Source organism: Rhinolophus sinicus, chromosome 15 (genome assembly GCF_057876585.1).
Source record: "Rhinolophus sinicus isolate RSI-liver-muscle chromosome 15, RSI-T2T, whole genome shotgun sequence".
Classification (NCBI taxonomy): Eukaryota; Metazoa; Chordata; class Mammalia; order Chiroptera; family Rhinolophidae; genus Rhinolophus; species Rhinolophus sinicus.
In genome coordinates this window covers 129450662-129472531 of record NC_142515.1, presented here as the reverse complement: position 1 = coordinate 129472531, position 21870 = coordinate 129450662, and the positions used below count along the sequence as shown (strand labels likewise).

The following is a 21870-nucleotide window of genomic DNA, read 5'->3' as shown; positions in this document are numbered from 1 at the left end:
AGTAACTTGACCCTTTAGGAAATAGTTTGGGGATGAGCTTTAAGCCTGTCTAATAAAAGTGGGTGTTTTTCAGAATATTCAGAAATGTGGGCTTTCTTGTCCCAGAACATCTTAACATATGTTTAATAACTAAAACAATAAAAGGAAACAGAAACAAAGGAAAGATTACTTTAATTGATCTGAATAGAATCTATGCTTTTCCGGTTAATGACTACAAGAGAATGAGGAAAGTTGGATAAAGTAGAATCAACCTCTAACTTTAAAACTCCAAGTTGAATTGTAAGAGGACATGTTACCATATGGAAGAAATTCCTATGATTTCTGAATGTGGTAAATGATCTTTTGCTAACAAATTTTTGCTAAGATATTAAGGTGATTGAAAGATATCCTTTTGCACTTTTTTCTCCTAACAGCTACCATTTTGTCCTGTGGATGGATTATTTATCTCACATACTACAATTCTCGGAATGTTGGTCTTATTTTAACATTGGTCCTGAACAGATTATACAAACATGGCTATATCCATATTGGTAAGTTTGAGTAATACTGCATTTATTTCTTCTGTGCAATCTTGAGGTATGTTTTACAAATTTATATTTTATAAGCAGGTCATAGCTTTAGAAATTTACCTTTGTTTCTTAAGGTTAGACTCCTTTAACTGGACATTCTCTCATGCAGCAGTCTGACAGGTTTTGTACATTACCTCATTCTTATTTCTTGAAAGTGTTTCTGTAGTTACTATTTTACTTTTTTTGCTTATAAAAGATGCTCATTAAAATAATTTGAAAAATACAGAGAAAGTTTCTAATGCTCGATGAAGTTTTTGCTGTTTTTTTCCTTTTTAAAGTAACCCATACTTTAAAACCCTGTAAGTTGGAATCATCATGTATATTTCATTTTGTGGCCTGCTTTATTAATTTAGTTTCTGAGTATTTGTAAGTGGAAGATTTGCAGATAGGTTGGAGGGTGTATTAGGAAACTGTATGCTTTGGAAAGCCCTAAACCAGTGGGGGCGGGGAGAGGAGACACTGAATTAGAACCGTTCTAACCTTCCTTAGAGAGGAGTACTTCCTAGTGGGCATAAACTTCTCTCAGACATCAATAGTCTTTCATGAATTTGAGGCAATGACTGGTTCCTGGAATCACCTGTTAATGGAGGAAAATGCTGAGTTAGTAACTGCTTTGGGTTTATTTAATGGCTGTGCATAATTAAAGGAATTAATCATATGAAGCAGCTATTTAATGTCCTCATATGGTTATTTAGTAGCTCTGTCTACTGTGATGAACTTGGGGTACTGTTTGAAGAAAGAATGATTGAAATTAGTAAGGCTGTAAGGATATCAGGAAGGGAGTCAGAGAACGTTTAATTATTGAGTAAATTGAATGCTAACACTATTTTAAGTTTTAAGGGTTCTACTATCAAAGCAATTACATTAATCACTGTTGTTTTTTTCCTATAACAGGCTCCTTCTCTTTCTCTGTTCTTTCTGGGAAAGTCATGGTTCGTGAAATCTATTACATTACAGAAGACATGTCTATTAGGTAAACAAAACGATGAATTTAAAAAACAATTTTAAACTTAAAATATTGTAGAAATTGTTCTGATTATTTAATATGACTCCTTCAAATAAAACCATAAAGCAAAAATCATTGTTTTCAGTAAATCATAGCTGGTGAGTTGATGTTTTAAAATGTTTCTGTCAGTAGATTAACTAAAGTTTAGTCTGGCAAACAGTTTACCAAATAGCAGTTTATGGAAATGAATAATCTCACTTCATTCTAAGATGAAAAATTGATCCATTAAGTTACCTGGTCATTTCTGTTGTAAAATTCATGGTGGTCATTTGTTATATAAAATAAGGATAAGAGATGCCAATAACTCTCATCCTTTAGGTCCTTATTGGGTAATAAGTTTTTAGAATTGTTTTGTATCTGTTAACAACTCTAATTTTACTTTAAGAAGGAGACACAAATCTGAATGTAATAAGAAATTACAATTAGTATGTTTACTATGTTCTCTCTTTTGTAAGCCTTGAAAGAAAAGCTTACTCTATTTTTGTGATTTTCTTAAAATTTGTTACTTAGAACTTGAATTAGTTGAGAGATGCTGGTTTCTGGCAACACATACACTTGACTTAAAATAGTAGAGGCAACTTCTTTGTTGAGTCTAAACTTCCAAGTTAAAAGTAAAAAGTAAAAGTTAAGATGCTCGAAGTTCATCCCTTTGGAGCATGAGGTGATATATCATTACAGAAATGAAGGAATATCTTTAAAAGTTTTCCTTAGTGTGCTAACGTCCCCTTTCAAGATTTGGCTTTTTTGCTTATGTAGTTTTTACACCATTAAAAAATATTTATAAAAGAAAAACGTTTTCTGGTAACAATTCATTTTCCTGTTGAATATAATTTGGTTTTACATTTTACCTGGATAGAAGAATCAAATTTAGACTTATGCAAATCTTCTTTTCCTTTTTTAACTGGAAGATTATGGAATATTTAGGTATGCCAGTGTTCTGTTGAGAATTTTTTGCATTTCCTTATTTATTATCAATTTCTTGCCTTTTATAATAAGTAATTAAGAAGTGAGTTGAGTAAATTGTTAACTTAAGTTTTTATTTCTGTAATTTATCTTGCTTAGAATTCAAGATGGATTTATAATTTTTCGTTGGTGGAAAATGTATAACCCAAAGCAGAAGCAACATGGTGAGTTTTCACTTATTCATGTGTTTGAAATCTTCAGTCATGTAATCTGAGTTTTCAACTATGGATATTGACACGTTTCACATTTTATGATAGATAAAATTACTTTTAAAACTTTGGAGTCTACAAAACTTTGATTTTATCACCAGTTGACTGAACATCCTTTAGCAGCTTTCCTCTTGCTTGATTAAATTTGGTTACTTTAGTTAATTATTTATTCAAGGTCATGCTCAACATGACCCTTGCCCACATTTCTAGCCCCACTGCCTATGGACTTATATCTGTGGACCTAACTACTGCTGTGGTCAAATGGCCTTCCCAGCGCTCTCCATTCATCTGCTGCGCCATTTTCACTTCAGCTTCCATGCCTCTATTTATTCTTCTACCTGATGCTGCTCCTAGTTCTCACTTATCTTGTATGGTAGGATGAACAGAAAAGAGGAATCAGTCTCTAGACTGTCTTCTGGTTCTGCTTTCAGCATCGGAATTGTGCCACGTCAGAATTTCCTTCCCAGATCTTTATTTCATGGCTCTGTAAGGCTCTGCTCTGTAGGCCAGAAAAGTCTACTCGACACTAACTGTACCAGTGGCTTCAAGGAAGAGGGGACCCGGTCTTGACTCTCTCAAATAACAATTCTCACACTGTTTAATCTCAGGACCCTTGACATTCTTCTGCATTATTGAGGATTCCAAAGAGCTTTCATTTACATTAAGCCTGCTAATTATAGAAACATTTTTATTTCATTAAAAATAACCATAATGAATCCATTACATATTAAAATAAATGACATACTTTATGAAAAGGAACTTTTTCAAAGCAAAAAAAAAACAAAAGAGTGAGAAGAATGTCATTATTTTGTATTTTTCAAATCTTTTTAATGCTGGCTTAATGGAAGATCTGTTGAAATATCATACATCACATAGCCTTTAAAAAAACTCCACTGTCTATTCATAGGAGAGTGATTGATAAAAAAAATGAAACATCTTAATATAATAATCCTATTAGAATAGTTTTGACCTTTTGGTTATCTGGGAAGGGCCTTGGGAGCACCCCACAGTCCCTGGACCATACTTTGATAACTGTAGTTGACCCTTGAACCATGCAGGGATTAGGGGCACTGACCAGCCCCCCTTCCCTGTGCAGTCATAAATCTGTATATAACTTTTCACTCCCCAAAAACTTAACTACTAATAGCCTACTGTTGACCAGAAGCCTTGCCAATAACATAAACAGTCTATTGAAACATATTTTGTATGTTATGTGTATTATATACTGTATTCGTACAATAAAGTAAGTTAGAGAAAAGAAAATGTTAAGAAACTCATAAGAGAAAATACATTTACAGTATTTATTGAAAAGAAATCCACGTATAAATGGACCCATGGATTTCAAACCTGTGTCGTTCAAGGGCCAAATGTAACTGTACTGTTCTAGAAGATTTTAGTTGGGTCCTGGGAGAGAAAGGTCAGAAGAGGATGAAACTCTTGTACCTTTTCTCAGCTATCAGGACCATCTGTGTTTCTGGCGCCCTACATTGCAATTCTGAAATGGTGGGGGTTTTGTGGTATGTGGGTTCACCTAGGAATCTTACTGTCATTTATAACTTTGTTTCTGTGGGAAAATTTATTTAAAGTTCCAAAAGTTATTACATTTCTAAGTTTGAGCTAGCCTAAATTACTTTAGATTTCACTGTTACTTCACTATTATTTTTTCTCTTTACTATCATTTCCTTGCTCCCACCTAATTTCCCCCCTCATCTATAATACATGATGTACTCTTCCTTGAAAAGGCTGGCATACACTGATTAGAATTTGGCATCTGTAGAATTAATGAAGTCAGAATGACTGGAAAAGATAATAGGCAGATTCCATGTGTGGAAAACGTTTTCTAAAACTTTGTCATTAAGTAATTTTGAACAGCCATGGGCTGACTTCAGACGCTGGGAATATTCTGTGGGAGTCTGTAATAGGCCTCTGCAGTCTCTCATCTCTGATCTAGAATGGCTGTGCGTTATTAGCAATCTCTGGTCTCTGATTTTATAATATTAGTTGTCCAGTTAACCTTTTCACCTCTTTCCTTAGCAGTTGCTACAAACATTCTCACAGGAAAAAAAGTGTTCTTTAGATAGTGTCACGCAGGGTGTCATGCGGGGTCTCAGCTCCCACTCCCCACACAAGAACACAGGATATGGTGAGGCCAAAAAGGAACACCCACGGAGCCATAGGTAGGGGAGTCACACCACTATAGTCTCACTGGAGGCTGGATTCACATGACATGCAACCTGCTGTCCGCTTTTCTGCCAACTGACTGACTCCCTTCGCTAGCTGCAATCCGCTGTGCTAACTGCAATCCGCTGTGCTAACTGCAGTCCGCGCTTGCCAGCCACCATCTTCTTGCTAGCCCTCATTTTCTGCTAGCGAAACCATGGCAGTTATATTAGTGGCCAATGGCTCACTGGTTACAGCTGACGGCCAACTAGCCACAGCTGATGGCCATCCAATCACAGTTGATGGCCGTTTACTACCGGAGTGAGCACCTTTCCACGTGAGGCTGAGAGCCTGGAAACCACACTCCTGGCTCTGTCCCCACAATAGTCAATGTGTTAGTGTACTGGGAATCTTATAAGTTTTGACTTTTGATAAAATACGAATAAATTCAAACTCTTGAGTCACTTTCCTACACTGTTATTGACGTTAAACTTTGTGGAGAGAATACTCTTGATTATTGTTTATCTTTTATTTGGCTGCAAGCCTTAAGGTGGCACTTGAGTAAAGGTATCACGCTTGCACTTCAGGAGGACCAAAGCCCAGCCCTCATAGCCACGTGCTTTTGAGTTTGGTCCCAGCTTTTGACACATTCACCCAACTGTGAGCAGGGCCGGTATCGCTGCCTCTGGTTTTGTTTGTAAAGTGCATCTGGTTCATCCCTTGCATTTGCATCTCGTATGTTAGGAGTGTATTTTCTCCTGCATGTCAGTTCATTTGTCAGATGATTTGCTCTTTTGACTCCATCTTTTTTTTTTTTTTAACATGTTTAGTGAACATAAGCTTTATTGTTAACAAGATTGCAGTGGAACTGAAACAAAAGTTCTCCTTGTTTATATAACTAGTTTGTGAATTAAAAAATACCTTTTTGTATATTTATATGAAAATATTTATTCTGAATTAATTTCACTGTTTTAAGGTTATCATGTGAACCAATAAAGTGGTGGGTTGAGGAGGCCCATTTGACCTGAGGACCAACCCCCGTCTCCCCCCACCCCCCATACACACACCCATGGTCTTTACCCCAGGACCCAAGGAAACAACTGATTTTTCTCAAAATCCCTTATCAGTTTGGAAAACCCTCATTATGCAAATGGAAAGGTAGAATTTCCTGTGAGTATAACTGGTAAAGCCAGAACAAAACCCAGGCCTGCTAACTTGCAGTCTGGTGCTCCTGACGTTACCAAACAGGCTTGTCACATGTGGCCCAGGTAGGTATGTGTTGCGCTGATTGCCGCTTGTGGGAGGAATGAGAGCATTTGCAGCCTGAAGAGGCAGCTGCACGCTTTAAAGAAACCTCATGGGATCGCTCACTTTGGAAGTTTCTCAGACACGTGGAGTACTGTCTTAAATTGTGTATAGCTGCTTTTTGAAGAAAATATGTACAGTGGTACCTCGGTTTTTTAACGTAATCCACGAGTTCTGAAACATTCTGAAACATTCAGAAACAGCCGACAGCTAGGCCTCAGGGTCTTGCACTCAGCGGAAGCCGTGTGACATGTTCGACTTCTGAGTCGTGTTCGAAAACCGAAGCATTTACTTCCGGGTTTACAGCATTCATAAACCAAAATGTTCATCAATGGAGACGTTCGAAAACCGAGGTACCACTGTACTTCATTTTGTCATGAAACATTTCCTCTCCTTAAAGTGGATTGCTCTGCACCAGAATTCATGGATGAGATCAAGAGTAACTGACCTAAGTCCTTCATGAAAGAGATAGCTTTTGATAAGACTCTTTACTTTATTTAACAGGTATTTGCTTTGTATTCATTTTTCTGATCGTGTTAAACTGGAGCGGGGGTGGATTTAAAAAAAGGAAAGGAGTGGGTGTTACCTGAACCTATTTAGGAGAGACATACATATAAACAATCATAATTTAAGAAGAGAGGGAGCAGTTAGTGTGTTTTAAGGAAAAATACTGAGAACTGTCCTCAACATTACCAGCTGTGGTATGGAGCCCTTGGTGTGGTCCCAGTAGGGTCATGATTTGATGATGTTTAGCGTTCTGTCCATGTATCAGGAGGCAGAGAGGTAGATGGGGGCTGCTGTGAAAGTCTCATCGTAAAAAGCAGCAAGGTGATGACAGCAAGTAGGATTCTGCAGAGATAGAGTGGGAAGGAGAGTAGCTCAGATGGGTTGACTGGTTTGACCAATGACATTCAGGTTGGGAAACAGTTGTGTTTAGGAATTAGCAAATAACTCCATTAGGTAGTAAATGAAAAGAAGTAATAGGGGGTGATTGGGGAGCTGTGTTGTGAAGGCAGCATCAGCCATTAAAGGTTTTTGGGCGGGGTTGGGGGGAATCACATGAACTTAGCTCATTTCAAAGGATAAAAGCAAAATGTAATCACTACTTACCTCAGATGCATATACTTCTGATGAATATTAATAGCGCAGATATTGAACCTTCCTTGAGGTGCTTCCCTGCCAATTCTTTGTGTCTTCACCTCTTTTTTTCACTCTTAATGTTAACGTATTTGTTTGTCTCTGCTCTCTCTCTCTAGTTGTCTGTAATGTGGACAGAAATATCATAATTTGGGGATATTTTATGTTTTTAATTCTGATTTTTCTTTTATATTGTTTGTGTGCCAGTGTTTGCAACAGAAAAAAGATTCCACATCTCATTTTACATTGTCATTCATGACTTTGTGAATACTACATAATTTACCATATCTTGCCATGTATAATGCATACTTTTTTGCCCAAAATGTGAGGGAAAAATAAGAATGCACATTATACATGGATAGTACTAACTCTGTATCTATATAAATGTTTTAAATTCTTTTATTTATGCTTATGAATTAAAAGTGTAACTCTAGAAATCAGTAACAATATCTATGTGCAAAATAATACCCCCTGCAATATGATAATCGCTTTTGTTGAACTTACGATGAACTTGAAATGATGAAGAGTTGTTGGCCTTCCATGATGGGTAAATATTGTAAATTTGTTACTGGTACATAAAATTTCTTGAACCTTGTATCTGTTCTTGTGTTTTGTAATTATTTGTTGCATAAAATTTCTCATACCCTAATATGTTAAAAAGTAAATGCTAAAATTCCTTTATAATACAAAAAACAAGTACCTAAATGTAAACAAATAAACATTTGAATTAAAAAATTAAAATGGAAGATTTTTTTCCCCTGAAAGTTTGGGCCAAAAATGTGGGTGCACATTATACACAGGAACACATTATACACGGCAAAATATGGTATGTGACCAGTAAGAATTTGACCTGCAAAGACAAGGAAACTATTGACAGTATTTATTGTGTACAACAATCGTGCAGGAAGGTAGAGGTATCCTTATTTTATAGATGAGAAACATGAGACTTAGAGTGGTTAACGTAGTTGTCTTAGGTCACATTAGTAAATGATGGTACAGGGATCCAATCTTCTAACCTTACTACTGTTTGTTTACCACTTTTTTCCGGTTCCTGGAGACTCCAATGCAAGAATCCCCAACTTTTTTTTTTAAGCTGTGTGTGTGCGCACGCGCGTGCGCATGTCTGTATGTAGGAGATACATGCCTTTGGAAAAGGTGTCTGTCTTTTGGGAAGGTGCTCATCGGTCTGTTAGGGGAGGTATTTGTTTCTGAGGAGACCTTCTAGATCAGCAGTGCACACTCTGTGTAGGGCGGCTCTGCATGTACCTACCTGTGTGAGGGTGACACGGGGAGTGTGCTAGTCCTCCGCACCTGTGTGTGAGGGGATGCCGTAGGGCACGGAGAGGGCACTGCTGTATAGAGAACTCCTGGAGAGGGTGGGGTCACTGACCTGAGGGGTCGTGGGCGGAGGCCCTGAAGGAGTACAGCCTCAGAAGCCGGGACAGCAGCCAGGCTGGGGGGTCTGATTTACTGTTTGATCCCGTAGCTTGCTGGTGGGAATATTATTAATGCAGGTGAAACAAATGGAAATAATGGAACAAATTTAAAAATGGGGATGTGAAGTCAGCTAAATCTTTCTCTTTAAAAATATGAAACCAATAGGTGCTTTTAAAATGCTTATAGATTCAGTATTTGCTCATTATTTTTTAAAGTCATCTTTTGGAAGGAAAAAAGAGTTGTCTAGACATTTTGTTCAATCTTATTTTTTAAAATCCCACATATCCTTTCTATTTAATGCTTTGGTGTATTTGTTGAGTGCCTCCTATATACCAGGCACTGTTTTAGGCACCAGGGTTATAACAGTGAGCACAACAGGAAAACACTTCTCTAATGGAGTTTACATTCTCCTGGGGGGAGGTGAGAACCATAATAATGCAAAAAAATAAAAAAGTTTGGGAATATTGGGAAGGGATTGTTGAGGGGATCTTGCAGTGTTTTAGTATTAAGCATTTGGTATTTGTCAGTGTGGTCAAAATCCTTTTTCTCTTTGTGCCTTGGTGTCTTTAGTAAGTTAGTGTAGCCGTATTCTTATCGTTTTAGTTATATTGAAAGAAGACAATCGGTGTTTACATCCAGCAAGTAGAGATGAAATTGAGAGTAATCTTGTTTCCATTTTTCTATAGTCCCCATTTGTTTATCAGTCACTGCTGATCTAATTAGGGGCTAGTCCAGACTTAATTTTCCCCATGGCTGCTGTGCAGCTCACCCACCAGTCTTTATCTCGTATTCCTAATGAGCAGGGGATTTACATATATTCAGGGATCGTGCTGAACTGTTCTGGAAGTAAATTCGAATACAGATGACCTAAATGAGCTTTGGGGTAAATTGCGATTGAGTTGTTTATGACCTTCAAAAATGGTATAATAATTGATTCCTAATTGTGTAGATCAGTGTGGTAATAGAAAAATGTTCTGCTTTGCATTTATTATGCATCTACATGTTGGATTGTCAGAAGTCTCAGATCCCTTTGTTTGGATATTTTTGTGTTAGTAGGAATAGACTTGTAGTAAGATGCTGTGTTGTTCTTTCATACAAATGTGCCCTTCCACGTACTAAGAATTGTTCTAAGCACCACGAATACAACAGTGAATAAAACAAGTCCCTTTTACAGAGCTGGCTTCATTCAAGCAGTTGAATGGAAGGGATTCAGATAATTAGCCAATAAATCTATACAGCACTGAGGAACGAGTGAGGGAAGTGTGGCACCTAGGAGGATAAAAGCAGGCTCAGTAAATAGGGAGAACCCTTTGGAGGATAGTTAAACAGAAACACGAGGCAAGTAAGGAAGTGAATATCGGGGCAGGAACATTTCCTGGTTGTGTCTGAGTTTCGATACCGAAAACGGAGGCCGGTTTACTTGGCATGAGGATTAGGAGGAGAGAAGAGTACGGATCCTGTCGGCTTTTATATGTGGCTTACAGGACCTTGGTGTTAATCTGAGTGAGAGGGAAAGCCATTAGAAAATTGGGGAACAGAAGAGTGGCATGCCTTCAGCTAGGTTTTTTTAAGATCTAGCCAATGTGTAAAGCATAGTCAGAGGGGAATAAGGCAGAAGCAGGGAGACTAGGTAGGAGGCTGTTGAGTTGTGTTGCATCAAGAAGTTCAAGTTGATGGTGGCTTGGGCCAGGATGGTGACAAGTGGTTGGATTCTGGATCTATGTTGGAAGAAAAGCTGCCAGGATTTGCTGATAATACCTGGGACGTGAAAAAGAGCAGTCAAATTTTTTGGCCTGAGCAATTAAAAAGTAACTGGTTATTGAGAAGATGGGGAATGTTGTGGAAAAGGTTTGGGTGGAAAAATCAGGTGTTTGGTTGGATATGTCGAGTGTGGCATGTTACTTGGCCTCACCCTGGAGATATTTTAGTAGGCTGCTGGACATTTGCGCGGGCATTTGGGGCAAGGTTGTGGATGACTACTGAGGGAAGGTTTAAATCTAATGAGAGCTAGAGTTTGATTCACTTACTTAAAAATGGCGAATAATGTTTATTATCAAGTCTTGGAATACATACCGTGTTTCCCCGGAAATAAGACCTGCCCAAACCATCAGCTCTAATGCGTCTTTTGGAGCAAAAATTAGCAAAAGACTTGGTATTATACCCGGTCTTATTTTACTATAAGAGCGGGACTTATATTAATTTTTGCTCCAAAAGACGCATTAGAGCTGATGGTCCGGCTAGGTCTTATTTTCGGGGAAACACAGTGTGTATTTTCTGTATTCATATGTATTAAAAACTAGTGTGTTTTCTGTTCCTTTTATTAAAAGAATTTGATCTGCAGCAAGAAAAAGAGGCAAAACTCTTAATATAATAGTTTAGGGGATTGTCTTTGCTTTTACTCAGGTGATAAATCTGAAGAAATAGGAGGCAACATAGGTCAAGAGATATTTTTTAAACTACCAGAAAAGTTACAGTTCCCAAGTATTGGTTTTTTGAAGGATTAGGTTTCTCTCTCTCTCTTTTTTTCTTAAATCAGTTGTCTTAGGAAGTAAGTAATGAGGAAAAAAAACAAGATTGGAGTAGAACTAAAGGCATTACTACTATGTGATAAATGAATGTTGTTGATTTATTTTCCTTAGCTTACTTTTGAAATATGAGTGGCGGTGTATTTTTCATTTGTTACTTTAAACTAAAATTTATATTTATTTAGGGTGTTTGACATTTCATGTGCTTTTTTGCTAATAACTTGAGGAGAAATTAATTTTGGTGAAATTTGGTACTTTACCACAGGTATGAATATGTATTTCAGATTTAAACCATAACTTAAGCTAATAAAATGAAAGTTAATAAAAGTTCTCTTTACCCATTTTTAAAAATTAAACTTCTAACTGGTCATATCCAATTTTAATTGTCTTTCAGTTGAATTTGTTCTATAGGGGTAACAATGGATAAAAGTTTAAACAGAAGTCTCAAAAAACACATGTATGATTCATAACAAAAGAAAGCACTGACTATGGTACCTTCCTCTCAGCCTCTTTGGTTGACATGTGATGCTCTGTCTTAGATTATTTCCTCACTACTGAGGAAAGTACCCCGTCTGTCACTTTATATATGGATTTATTAATTACCGTTAACATATATTTAATGTAATTATGTTTTTTATTTGATGTTGTTTGCAGTCTACAGTTCATAAAATCTTTGTTTCATCATTGGGTAGTTTTTAAAAACAAACTAATATTTATGAAAAGTCCTTTCTGTGGTGCATAAGTTCAAATACTAATGTGATGTTTAAATGATTCATACCTTGAACATGTTACTATACATATTTTAGTTTAAATTTATGGCTCTATTAGGGTAAAGTTTTATTTTTACTTTGTAAATGGCACTTCTGTATTCTTAGTATAAAATCTTTAAATACTGGCATTATAAAATCAGAATCTAGAAATTCAGGGTGTTTCTAGAATGCTAGATTAAAATACTGTAGTGACATCAGCTTTTTTCTTTCTTTTGCTAGCATTTTATATGTATCTTAAATATGATTCTCTTTATCATAGAGTTGTGTTTTAAAATAAATAATTTGCATTACTTTAGCTGTGAAAAAGATTTGAAAAAAACTGTGACTAAAGTTTTAAAAAAGTTGACTAAGAACTTTTTTTTTTTTTGGTGTCTTTAGATCCAAAGGCAGAAACCAGATTATACATCACAATCAATGACTTTGAATTTCATGTCTACAATCGTTCGGATCTTTATGGACGCCTTCAAGAATTGTTTGGTTTGGAGCCAACAATAATTCCACCCAAGAAAGAGGATGATAAAACCCGGGAAAATGGAAGAACAAGAACCCAGTCCAAAATCAAAAGGTTCGTTGTCACCCTTGAATTTCATTAGTCGCCAACATTAAAACATTTACTTTTATTAGAATGTCATTGATACTGTTCATCTAGACACAGCTTAATTTTTTGTTGTAGGTTCACTAAAACTTTTGTTCACAAAATTATATAATTTTTTTAAAAATTCATATAATATACAATTATTAATGTAAAAAAAAGTCCTGCTCTGCTTACCAGCCCTACTTCCCTCCATATTGATGACTGCTGTTGTCAATTTGTTTTTTATCCTCTTGAATGTATGTACATAAATATACATATTTACAGCCTGTACACAAATATATGATTTTGTTTTGTCTGTTTCTGGGCTCTCTATTCTATTCCATTGATTTGTTTATCTCTTTAACCAATACCACATTGTCTTGATTACCGTAGTTTTACAGTAAGTTTAGAAGTCAGGTAGTGCCAGTCTTCCAATTTGGTCTTCTCCCAGCAGCAAAATAATTTCCTGGGATTTCGATTGGGAGTACATTGAATCTATAAATCAGGTTTGGAAAAACATCTTGACAATATTGAGTCTTCCTTTTCATGAACATGGACTGTTTCTCCATTTATTTAGATCTTTGATAGCTTTCATCAGAGTTTTGTAGTTTTTCTCATGTAGATATTGTACATATACTATTAAATTTATACCTAAATATTTCATTTTTTGTGGTGCTAATGTAAACGTTACTGTGTTTTTAATTTCAAATTTTACTTGTTTATTGCTAGTATGTAGGAGAGTGATTGACTTTTGTATATAAATCTTGTATTCTGCAACCTTGCTATAATCACTTATTAGTTCTAAGAATTTTTTTGGTCAGTTCTTTCAGACTTTCTACATAGACGATTATGTCTTCCACAAAGGAAGTCTTATTTCTTCCTTCCTAATCTGTATACCTTTAATTACTTTTTCTTATTGCATTAGTTAGAACTTCCAATACAAAGTTGAAAAGGAGAGAGAGGACATCCTTGCTTGGTAGCTGATCTTAATGGGAAAGCTTCTATTAATAGTTTCTCACCATTAAGTATGATGTTACTATAGGGTTGTTTTTTTTTTCTTTTTTTTGGTAGATATTCCTTACCAAGATGAGAAAGTTTCCCACTATTCCTAGTTTACTGAGAGATTTTTAATCATGAATAGGTGTTGGATTTTGTCAAATGCTTTTTCTGCATGTATTGATATGATTGTTTGATTTTTCATTTTTTGGTTAATGTTAATTGATTTTTGAATGCTGAAGAGCCTTACATACCTAATAGTTTTTTTTTAAGTAGATGATGAGAACATTTATTATCAGTTAAATATTTAATAGATACTATGTCCCAGGCATTGATCTGAGGTACTGGGGATACTGTGACTATGACAACTATTGTGTCTGGAGGAAGTTTATAGCCTAGTATGGGAGTTAGACAGTTAATAGGAAATTTTAGTGCAAGAAGTGTTACCATAGGGATAAGAATAGTATTCTGTGGGCACACATAGGAGCATCCGGGAGGGTTGGGACCTGAAGGGTAACTGAGTTAGGCAAAGAAGGCAGTGAAGAGTCTTCCGTAGAGAAGAAACATCACATGCAATAGAGAAGTTATTTACTGAGGCTGCAGTGGACTATTTGAGATGGAGATAAATAAGACAACAATGATTTTGAGGGTCCAAGTGTTAGATATTTGGCTTTACTTCAGGTCCGTAATGCCGTGGTGTCATTGGAGGGAGATAAGACTGAAAGTGGGGAGACCAGTTAGAAGGATATTGTAACAATTTAGGGAAGAGATGTTCATCAACTGGGTTGGTAACAAGGGGAAGGGAGAAAAATGGATGGATTCGAGATATACTTAGGCAAATGAATCCATAAGACAGTGGTAGATTAGATGTGGAGAATGAGTAAGAAGGATGAGTCAACAGTGAATCCAAATTTCTAATTTAAGTAGTGGTCATGCTTAGTCAGGGAGCCTTAGCGAAAGTGGAGGTTTAGGAGAGGTAGTGAGGTCAGTTTTGAATTTTGTTTTAAGCACTGAAGGCCACCTTAGTGGACTAAGCATGACCACTACTTAAATGGCCTCAGAAGTGTGACTTAGGAGTTAGCGGGTATTGAAGAAATACGTCTCGCGTTTTCATCTGAAATCTTTAGTGAATTGCTGTGACATTTTTATTTCTTAAATATTGTGTACTTTGTATAATTTTGTGTAATTTCTTTTTCTTACTCTTGGCCTGTCATTTTCATTTTATTGAGAGGATATTATTTTGGCATAAAGTGGTGGGACTAGGGAAGGAAAAGGATCAGTTGAGTTGTCAGAAGTGCTTAAAACAGCAGGAAACATCAAAGTGACTTACACTTCGGTCATTTGTTGTTTTAATGATAATTTGGCTGCATGTAAAATGCCATATTGTGGTATAATGGGTATAACGGTGGCTATAAGGACAGCATGTCATTGTGTATTTTTGATATTAAAGCTTGTCATTCCAAAGTCATAGTTTTGCTAGTGTAGTTTGTCAATCTAAAAATTGTCGCATGACAGAGAACATTCCAACAGACATTTTGGGGATCTTAGTATTTCTTTATCAGGGGTGTCCAAAGTTTTTTCAACGTTTTCCACCAAGGGCCATATGTGGTAAAATACACACACAGCCGGGCCACTCACTCGAGGTAAAGTACGTACTGCCTCACCTGGTTTATTTAAGTAAACTAAATATATTTTTGGAATTTGCTGCGGGCCAATAAAAAATGGATTGCGGGCCGCAATCTTATATATATCAGTTTTTATTTTTTCTTCTCAGAGTTAAAGTAAAAACAGAATCTCAGGACCCCACATCTTCATGGAGATCACTTATTCCAGTCATAAAGGTCAATGTGAGCACAGTAAGTAAATCTGCTACAATTAATATTTGGTGGGTTGATAACAGAACCTTTCATTTTTGCAAATGTAATTTTCACTTAAGAAAAGAAAGTGATTTTGTAGTTTTTTTTGGTTCCAATTTTTATAAAGGTGAAAGAATTATTTTAACACCAATACCATTTTAGCACAAATGTGGTAAACCTGAAAGGCTATTTATTCACAAGTACTTAAATCTCTTTAAACACAGGTCTAAGTTGATCAGTGGAGTAATTTAAATATACATAGTTCTAAAGTGGCATCATTTAGTTGTTCCTTGAAAATGCTTGTTATTAGGTCAGCTGAGGAAAAATATATATGGCCTGAATAGTTTATCTGTTATATATCTGTTACCTGTTTTTTAGGGACGCTTGGCCTTTGGAAATCATTACCAACCTCAGACTCTGTGCATCAACTTTGACGATGCTTTCTTGACTTATACCACAAAACCACCTTCCAGTCATCTTGACCAGTTCATGCATATTGTGAAAGGAAAGCTTGAAAATGTTCGAGTCATGCTTGTTCCTAGTCCAAGATATGTTGGTCTTCAAAATGATGAGTAAGAAAGTCTTACACAAATAACAAATAACTTCTTTGTGTCTAATATAGATATCAATGAGATCTTTAGCATCCTTTGTTGCAAGTTGGGCAATAATTGGGTAGATTTCTATCTATTAAATCAATTAATAATGTAGTCCTGCTTCATAAGATAAGTGGCTGTGCTATCCATTGGTTAAGTCTAATTTTAAGTATTTTTCTGTAATATTATAACTATAATTTTTTTACCCTTTTTTCCTTTTTACTGTCTTTGGGAAATTTATTTTGGGCAATTAAGCTTTGATGTTTGATGTTTGAAAATACACATTACAGGTACGTTTTATTTCTGGAAGGAATAGATAAATAGTAAAGTCAACAAATAGTGGAGTACCATTTTGAATTGATGAAAAGTTGAAAATTGAATTGAAATTACCCGTGGATGCCTGGTGAAGTCAGGGTGGCACAGTTGTGGAACTTGCTTGACATTTAAGTCCCAGTCAGTTTTCCACCTGAATTTCCAGCTTTGTTTTCCTCCTGTGAAGTTGCTGCTTGCATTCAGGAGACAGGGTGTATCAGGGATACACATGGGGGTCACCCTCGTTGTGTTGTTATGCTTCCATAGGAGAGACTGGGACCCTGGGTGAACAGCAGACACGTAACTCCCATCCGACTCTGGGCCACACGCCCAGAGGGATGAGGGCTCATCATCTTTGTTATTCTCAATTTCTATTCTTTTTGTGAAGGAGACTCTGTGGTTGAATTTGTGTAATTTGGTATTCACATGATGAGCTTCCACTATGTCCCAGCTTTTCTCTTTGTGTATAGGCGATATAAAGTCTCTGAGGTCATGAGAAGCCTCATTATTCCCTTTTCGTTAGTTCCCACTTCTTGCTATTAGGTTTTCTGGGTATTGGCTAGAATGATAGAGGGGTACGTGTGCAGCTGTGGGTCTACCTGGTCTCACTCTTCAGAATCACGGACTTTGCAGAGCATCTCTGGAATGTGGGTTATGCACACGATGCTATATTTATGGGTAAAAGTTATGATACTGAATAAATTAATCTGGCTGTTGTAAAAATTACTAGAAAGTAAGATGAAAAAGTATTCTGCTGTTAATTTGTGTTAAAAGATTTAAAATTATATTTTTCACTCTTCAAAACTAAATGTGAAGATTAAATGATGAGATTAAACAGTATCTTTTGTGATTTAATACATATTTAGAAGAAGGTTGCTGAATTTGTGTATATTATCTAATGATTGAGAAGTTAATTTTGATATGGAAGGAAGAAACTGTGGTATGTGACAAAGAAAAAGGTTGGTAAATCAAAGCAAGTAAAGAGTAACAGTTTGTGGGAAATTGTAGAGAAACATTCATTCCAGAATTTGAGTTTGAGATGTTTGCTTTAAATTTGTTTCAAGTTGATCAACTAAATATTCTTGGAAATAGGTAATATAAAGTTAATAAAAATGACAATATTTTATCTTATTTAATGTTTCTGAAAGATTATACAGATATATAAAATATTTCTTATTCAGCTTTGTAGTGTTAATATACAAAGGTTGAATTTTAAGTTTAATTTTAAATTTATTGTTGCAAGTGAAGAATATAATTGTTCTGATCATTGTTCTTCTATTGTATTTAATTGAACTTTGCTTTAAATTGATTTTTGACATTCAAAATTGACAGTGAATAATGCAAAACAGTTTTTTGGTTTGTGTGTTTTCTCCTTGGACTAATTTACTGATTACAAAGTTTTCAGTACCATTTTATTAGTTAGTATAGGATACAACTATGGAACAATTTATTGTCTCCGTGAAAGATGTTTTCCCTTTTCAAGATGCTACACTTGATTGCGCTTTAGTTTTTTTTTCCTTTTTGTTTTCATCTGTTAGCACCATTAATTACAGCACAAATATTGTGTATTCTGGCGATGTGCTTACTTTACACCCCCTGCCCCTCCACAGACCACCGAGACTAATGGGAGAAGGCTTTGTGGTGCTGCAGTCAAATGATGTGGACATCTACTACTACATGGATGAGCCAGGTAACACTTCTTGAAAGTGTGGTTCACAGCTACAATTCTGTTTCTTCTGTGAAATGGGATGTCTAATTAAGTTTCCTTACTTAGGATGTAAATAAGCATCAACAAATGGTAAATGTAGATGTAAGTGTGTCCACCTAAAAAATATCTGTGTTATTGTCAAAAGTTGAATATTACTTTAGTATTTCAGACCCAAAGAAAACAATATAGTAATCTGTCCTTCAAATTCCATTTTCACAAATATGCCTCAAAAATTGTGAATGCAAATGACCATGAGGAAAAACCTCTGGGAATGTGGTGATGGTTAAGGTAGTTCCTGTTAGCTTAGGGGAAAAAAAATTACAGTGTGTTAGATTGGAGGCTTCACGTTTCAGGATTAAAATCCAACTACGATGATTCAATCTTATAAAAGTAGCTAAACATTGGATTTTTGGCACCTTTGTTCCTATTTCTGATCTTTTATACCTTCCAGGGGGCTTATGAGGTCAGAGTATTTTAAAAATAAAACTAGGATGTTATTTGCCTTTTTCACCGTGTTGACATTTGCACTGGTGATGCCAAAGAAATGGTGGTGAAACTGCTGGTGCTTTAGCAAGACTCTAGACAGTGGTTGCAAACTGCAGGTCTCCCTGCCACACGTTCACGGTAAAACAGCAAACGCCGGCATTACTTTAATGTCTTTGATTAAGCAATGCAAATTACTTTTATCAAATCCTGACCCCTAAGGAAGCTTTTAAATATTCATTGTGATAAAGTGGCAAGCATATATAATGCACTTCTGTGTACTGCAGTACATTCATGTTTTTAAGAAAAGCGCTTGTGTCATTGAGTTTCAAGCTGAACTATTTGGTCTTTCCTTGGAACACCAGTTTTACTTGAAAGAACAACTAGAAACAAACTGATATTGAGCTTTCATGTGAAAATTAGAATTTTGGAAAATTCTGGGTCTGCCACTGCATTTGATGACTTTTTCAGATGAGACTACCAGTGATATTAACAAATGTGATTTTTAAAATGTTTAATAATGAAATGTATCAATATTTAGAAAATACGCATGTCTCAGTGAGCCAGTATTTTCCACTTGACTAATGTATGATGTGCAAGATCATGCCATGGGTAGAAGATTTATTCAAAGCACAAGAGAGATTCAGTGCATTTTAACGTATCAGGGTATGAAAAGTTCAACAATATGGTTTCAAATTTCACATTGCAGCTAACCTTTAAGAAACTACCACTTGTTGAATTTTGGTGTAGAGTCAAAGAAGAATGTCCAGAATTGTCAGAAAAAGCTATTAAAATACTCCATTTTCTATCCACCTATTTGTATGAAGCTAGTTTTTCTTCAAATCCTTGAACAACAGACTAAATGCAGAAGCAGTTATGAGAATTCACCTGTTTTCTATTAAGCTGGACATTAACAAGATTTGCCAAGATAAAAACAATGCCAATACTTCTCACTAAATTGTTTTAGAAAACATGGTTATGTTTTTAAAAAAAGTATTTTCATTAAGATGAAATTAAAATTTTACTAAATTTTTATTAAAATGGTTATTTTCCGTATTATTTTCATTACATTTTATTAGACATGTCATTATGTGAACATATAATGAGTTGATTGTAAAAATAACAGAATTTTAAAAAATTGCTCAACTTGAAATTTGAATACTGTAAATTTTGATAGAGATAATACAAAAATACCTACTTTGGGGTCCTCAATAATTTTTAAGAGTCTAAAGTATTCCTGAGATCAAAAAGTTTTTAGAGGTGATGATCTAAAGAAACTTGCTAATGGTTATTTTAAGTAACTGCCTTTATATTGTATATTCTGCAATGTAGGTCTTGTTCCAGAAGAAACAGAAGAAAATATTGAAGGAGAAATCAGCAGTGAGGATTGCAAATTACAAGATTTGCCTCCATGTTGGGGACTGGATATAGTTTGTGGCAAAGGAACAGATTTCAACTACGGGCCATGGGCTGATAGGCAGAGGTACTTGAGTAAATTATGTTTCTAATGAGTCTTTCAAATGCATAGAGCTAATACTGTAATTTTTATCCAAACTAGCTTAACAGTTTTCTAAGGTGTGTTATTATGCCGGGGTACAATATCCCTAGACGTTTTCAACCGAATAATTACTTGTTTGTAGAGAAATTGGGGTGAGCAAGTTCCAGAGGAGGAGCACGTTCATTAGAAGAATGGTGTGTGAGCAGCACATTCATTGGTTCCTTCATTTTTTCTTTTGTATTTGATCAACATCCATGCCAGTGATTTGGGGGTCTATGAAGATTCAGAGATAAAAGACGCTTATTGTTTAGTGTTAGTAGAGGAAAGAAACCCAAAGAGGTTCATTAACGTGCTATAACAGAGGTGAGCAAAAAGTCTTGATGAGCAGTTTAGAAAGGTACTGTTTTGGTTTGCTAAGGCTGCCATAACAGAGTACCACAGGCTGTGTGGCTTAAACTACGGACTCTCACAGGTCTGGAGGTGGAGGTATTTAAGAAATACAGATTTTATACTGGAGGTCACAGAGAATGTTTTAAAGGTCTTTTAGTTTTTAGTCATTCTGTTAGTTTTGAAATAACTCTTACATATTATGAACATTTTTCCATTTATCTAAGCCTTTTAAACAAAGGAGAGGACATTTACCAGTAGTTCTGAGGACACATCTAAATTTTGATGTAAATAGACCTTACTTAAAGTTGGTTTAGCAACTTTGCCATTTGGACCATTGATACACCTGTAGAAAGTCTTTCATTTCTCATACTGTGCTTGAACAGCACAAATTGGTTTTACCTATGTCTCATTTGATAATAGTATATTTATTAAGTACTCAGAGCTCATTGATGTCTGTCAGTATAAAACATTGGAGCCAACAGTCTTCTGTTTTACTGAAGGGAAATTATAGTAGGTGTTTTGTGACTTCATGTTTTTAATATTTCATGTGTAATTGTTAAATGAGATAGCAATGTTACTATTAAGTTAGAATTCTGATTTTGTTCCCTTGTCGGAGATAATTTTGTTGGAATAATGTCATTATTCTTTCTACCTCCTTATACAGAGATTGTTTATGGAAGTTTTTTTTCCCACCTGATTATCAAGTTCTGAAAGTTTCTGAAATTGCACAGCCTGGGAAACCACGGCAGATCCTTGCTTTTGAACTGCGAATGAATATTATTGCAGATGCTACAATTGACTTGCTGTTTACCAAAAATAGGGTAATTATTGGAATAATATCATAGAAAACGTGTTTAAAATCTGAACATTATTTTCCAGAGTATTTTTCTGGTGACTGGTCCTATATACTTAGATTCATTTCTCTGAACTTCCTGCTACCCCACCCCCCAATAAATATATATGTGTTACTTTCATTAAATGTCAAATAGTAGAAAGAAGTTAATAATACACTTTTACACTATAGTCTGCTTCATTTTCTCTCTTACATATGGCCAAATTATTTTAGTCTATTTGTGGTGTAAATTTGAACTTTTGTTCTTAGGAACTTTTAATACCTATTTAGTATCATTGATGATTTTATTTTGTATGTGATAATAGCTGAAAAATAAAGATGGGAGTATAATTATAATACATGTTTTATATGAATTAATTTTTTTTCTTTTGTAGGAAACAAATGCTATACATGTAAATGTAGGAGCCGGCTCTTATTTAGAAATTAATATTCCAATGACAGTGGAGGAAAATGGTAAGCTGCAATGAGTGCTTTTCTGTTTGAAATGATTAGTAGGAACAAACTAATCAGGTGGGAGGGGGCTTAA

At 35.5% G+C, this 21870-nt stretch overlaps 1 protein-coding gene across 7 annotated transcripts in view; it reads left to right on the top strand.

Annotated features, from left to right (window-relative positions):
• BLTP1 (bridge-like lipid transfer protein family member 1) overlaps positions 1-21870 on the top strand; it is a 158929-nt gene that overhangs the window by 15303 nt on the left and 121756 nt on the right. For all 7 annotated transcript variants that reach the window (XM_019741408.3, XM_019741409.3, XM_019741413.3 and 4 more), the window contains exons 4-13: positions 414-530; positions 1464-1542; positions 2638-2702; positions 12460-12646; positions 15426-15507; positions 15886-16079; positions 18023-18102; positions 19936-20086; positions 21156-21312; positions 21719-21797. In XM_019741408.3, the coding sequence (XP_019596967.3) occupies positions 414-530; positions 1464-1542; positions 2638-2702; positions 12460-12646; positions 15426-15507; positions 15886-16079; positions 18023-18102; positions 19936-20086; positions 21156-21312; positions 21719-21797 (1191 nt within the window). The remainder of the gene's footprint in view (positions 1-413; positions 531-1463; positions 1543-2637; positions 2703-12459; positions 12647-15425; positions 15508-15885; positions 16080-18022; positions 18103-19935; positions 20087-21155; positions 21313-21718; positions 21798-21870) is intronic.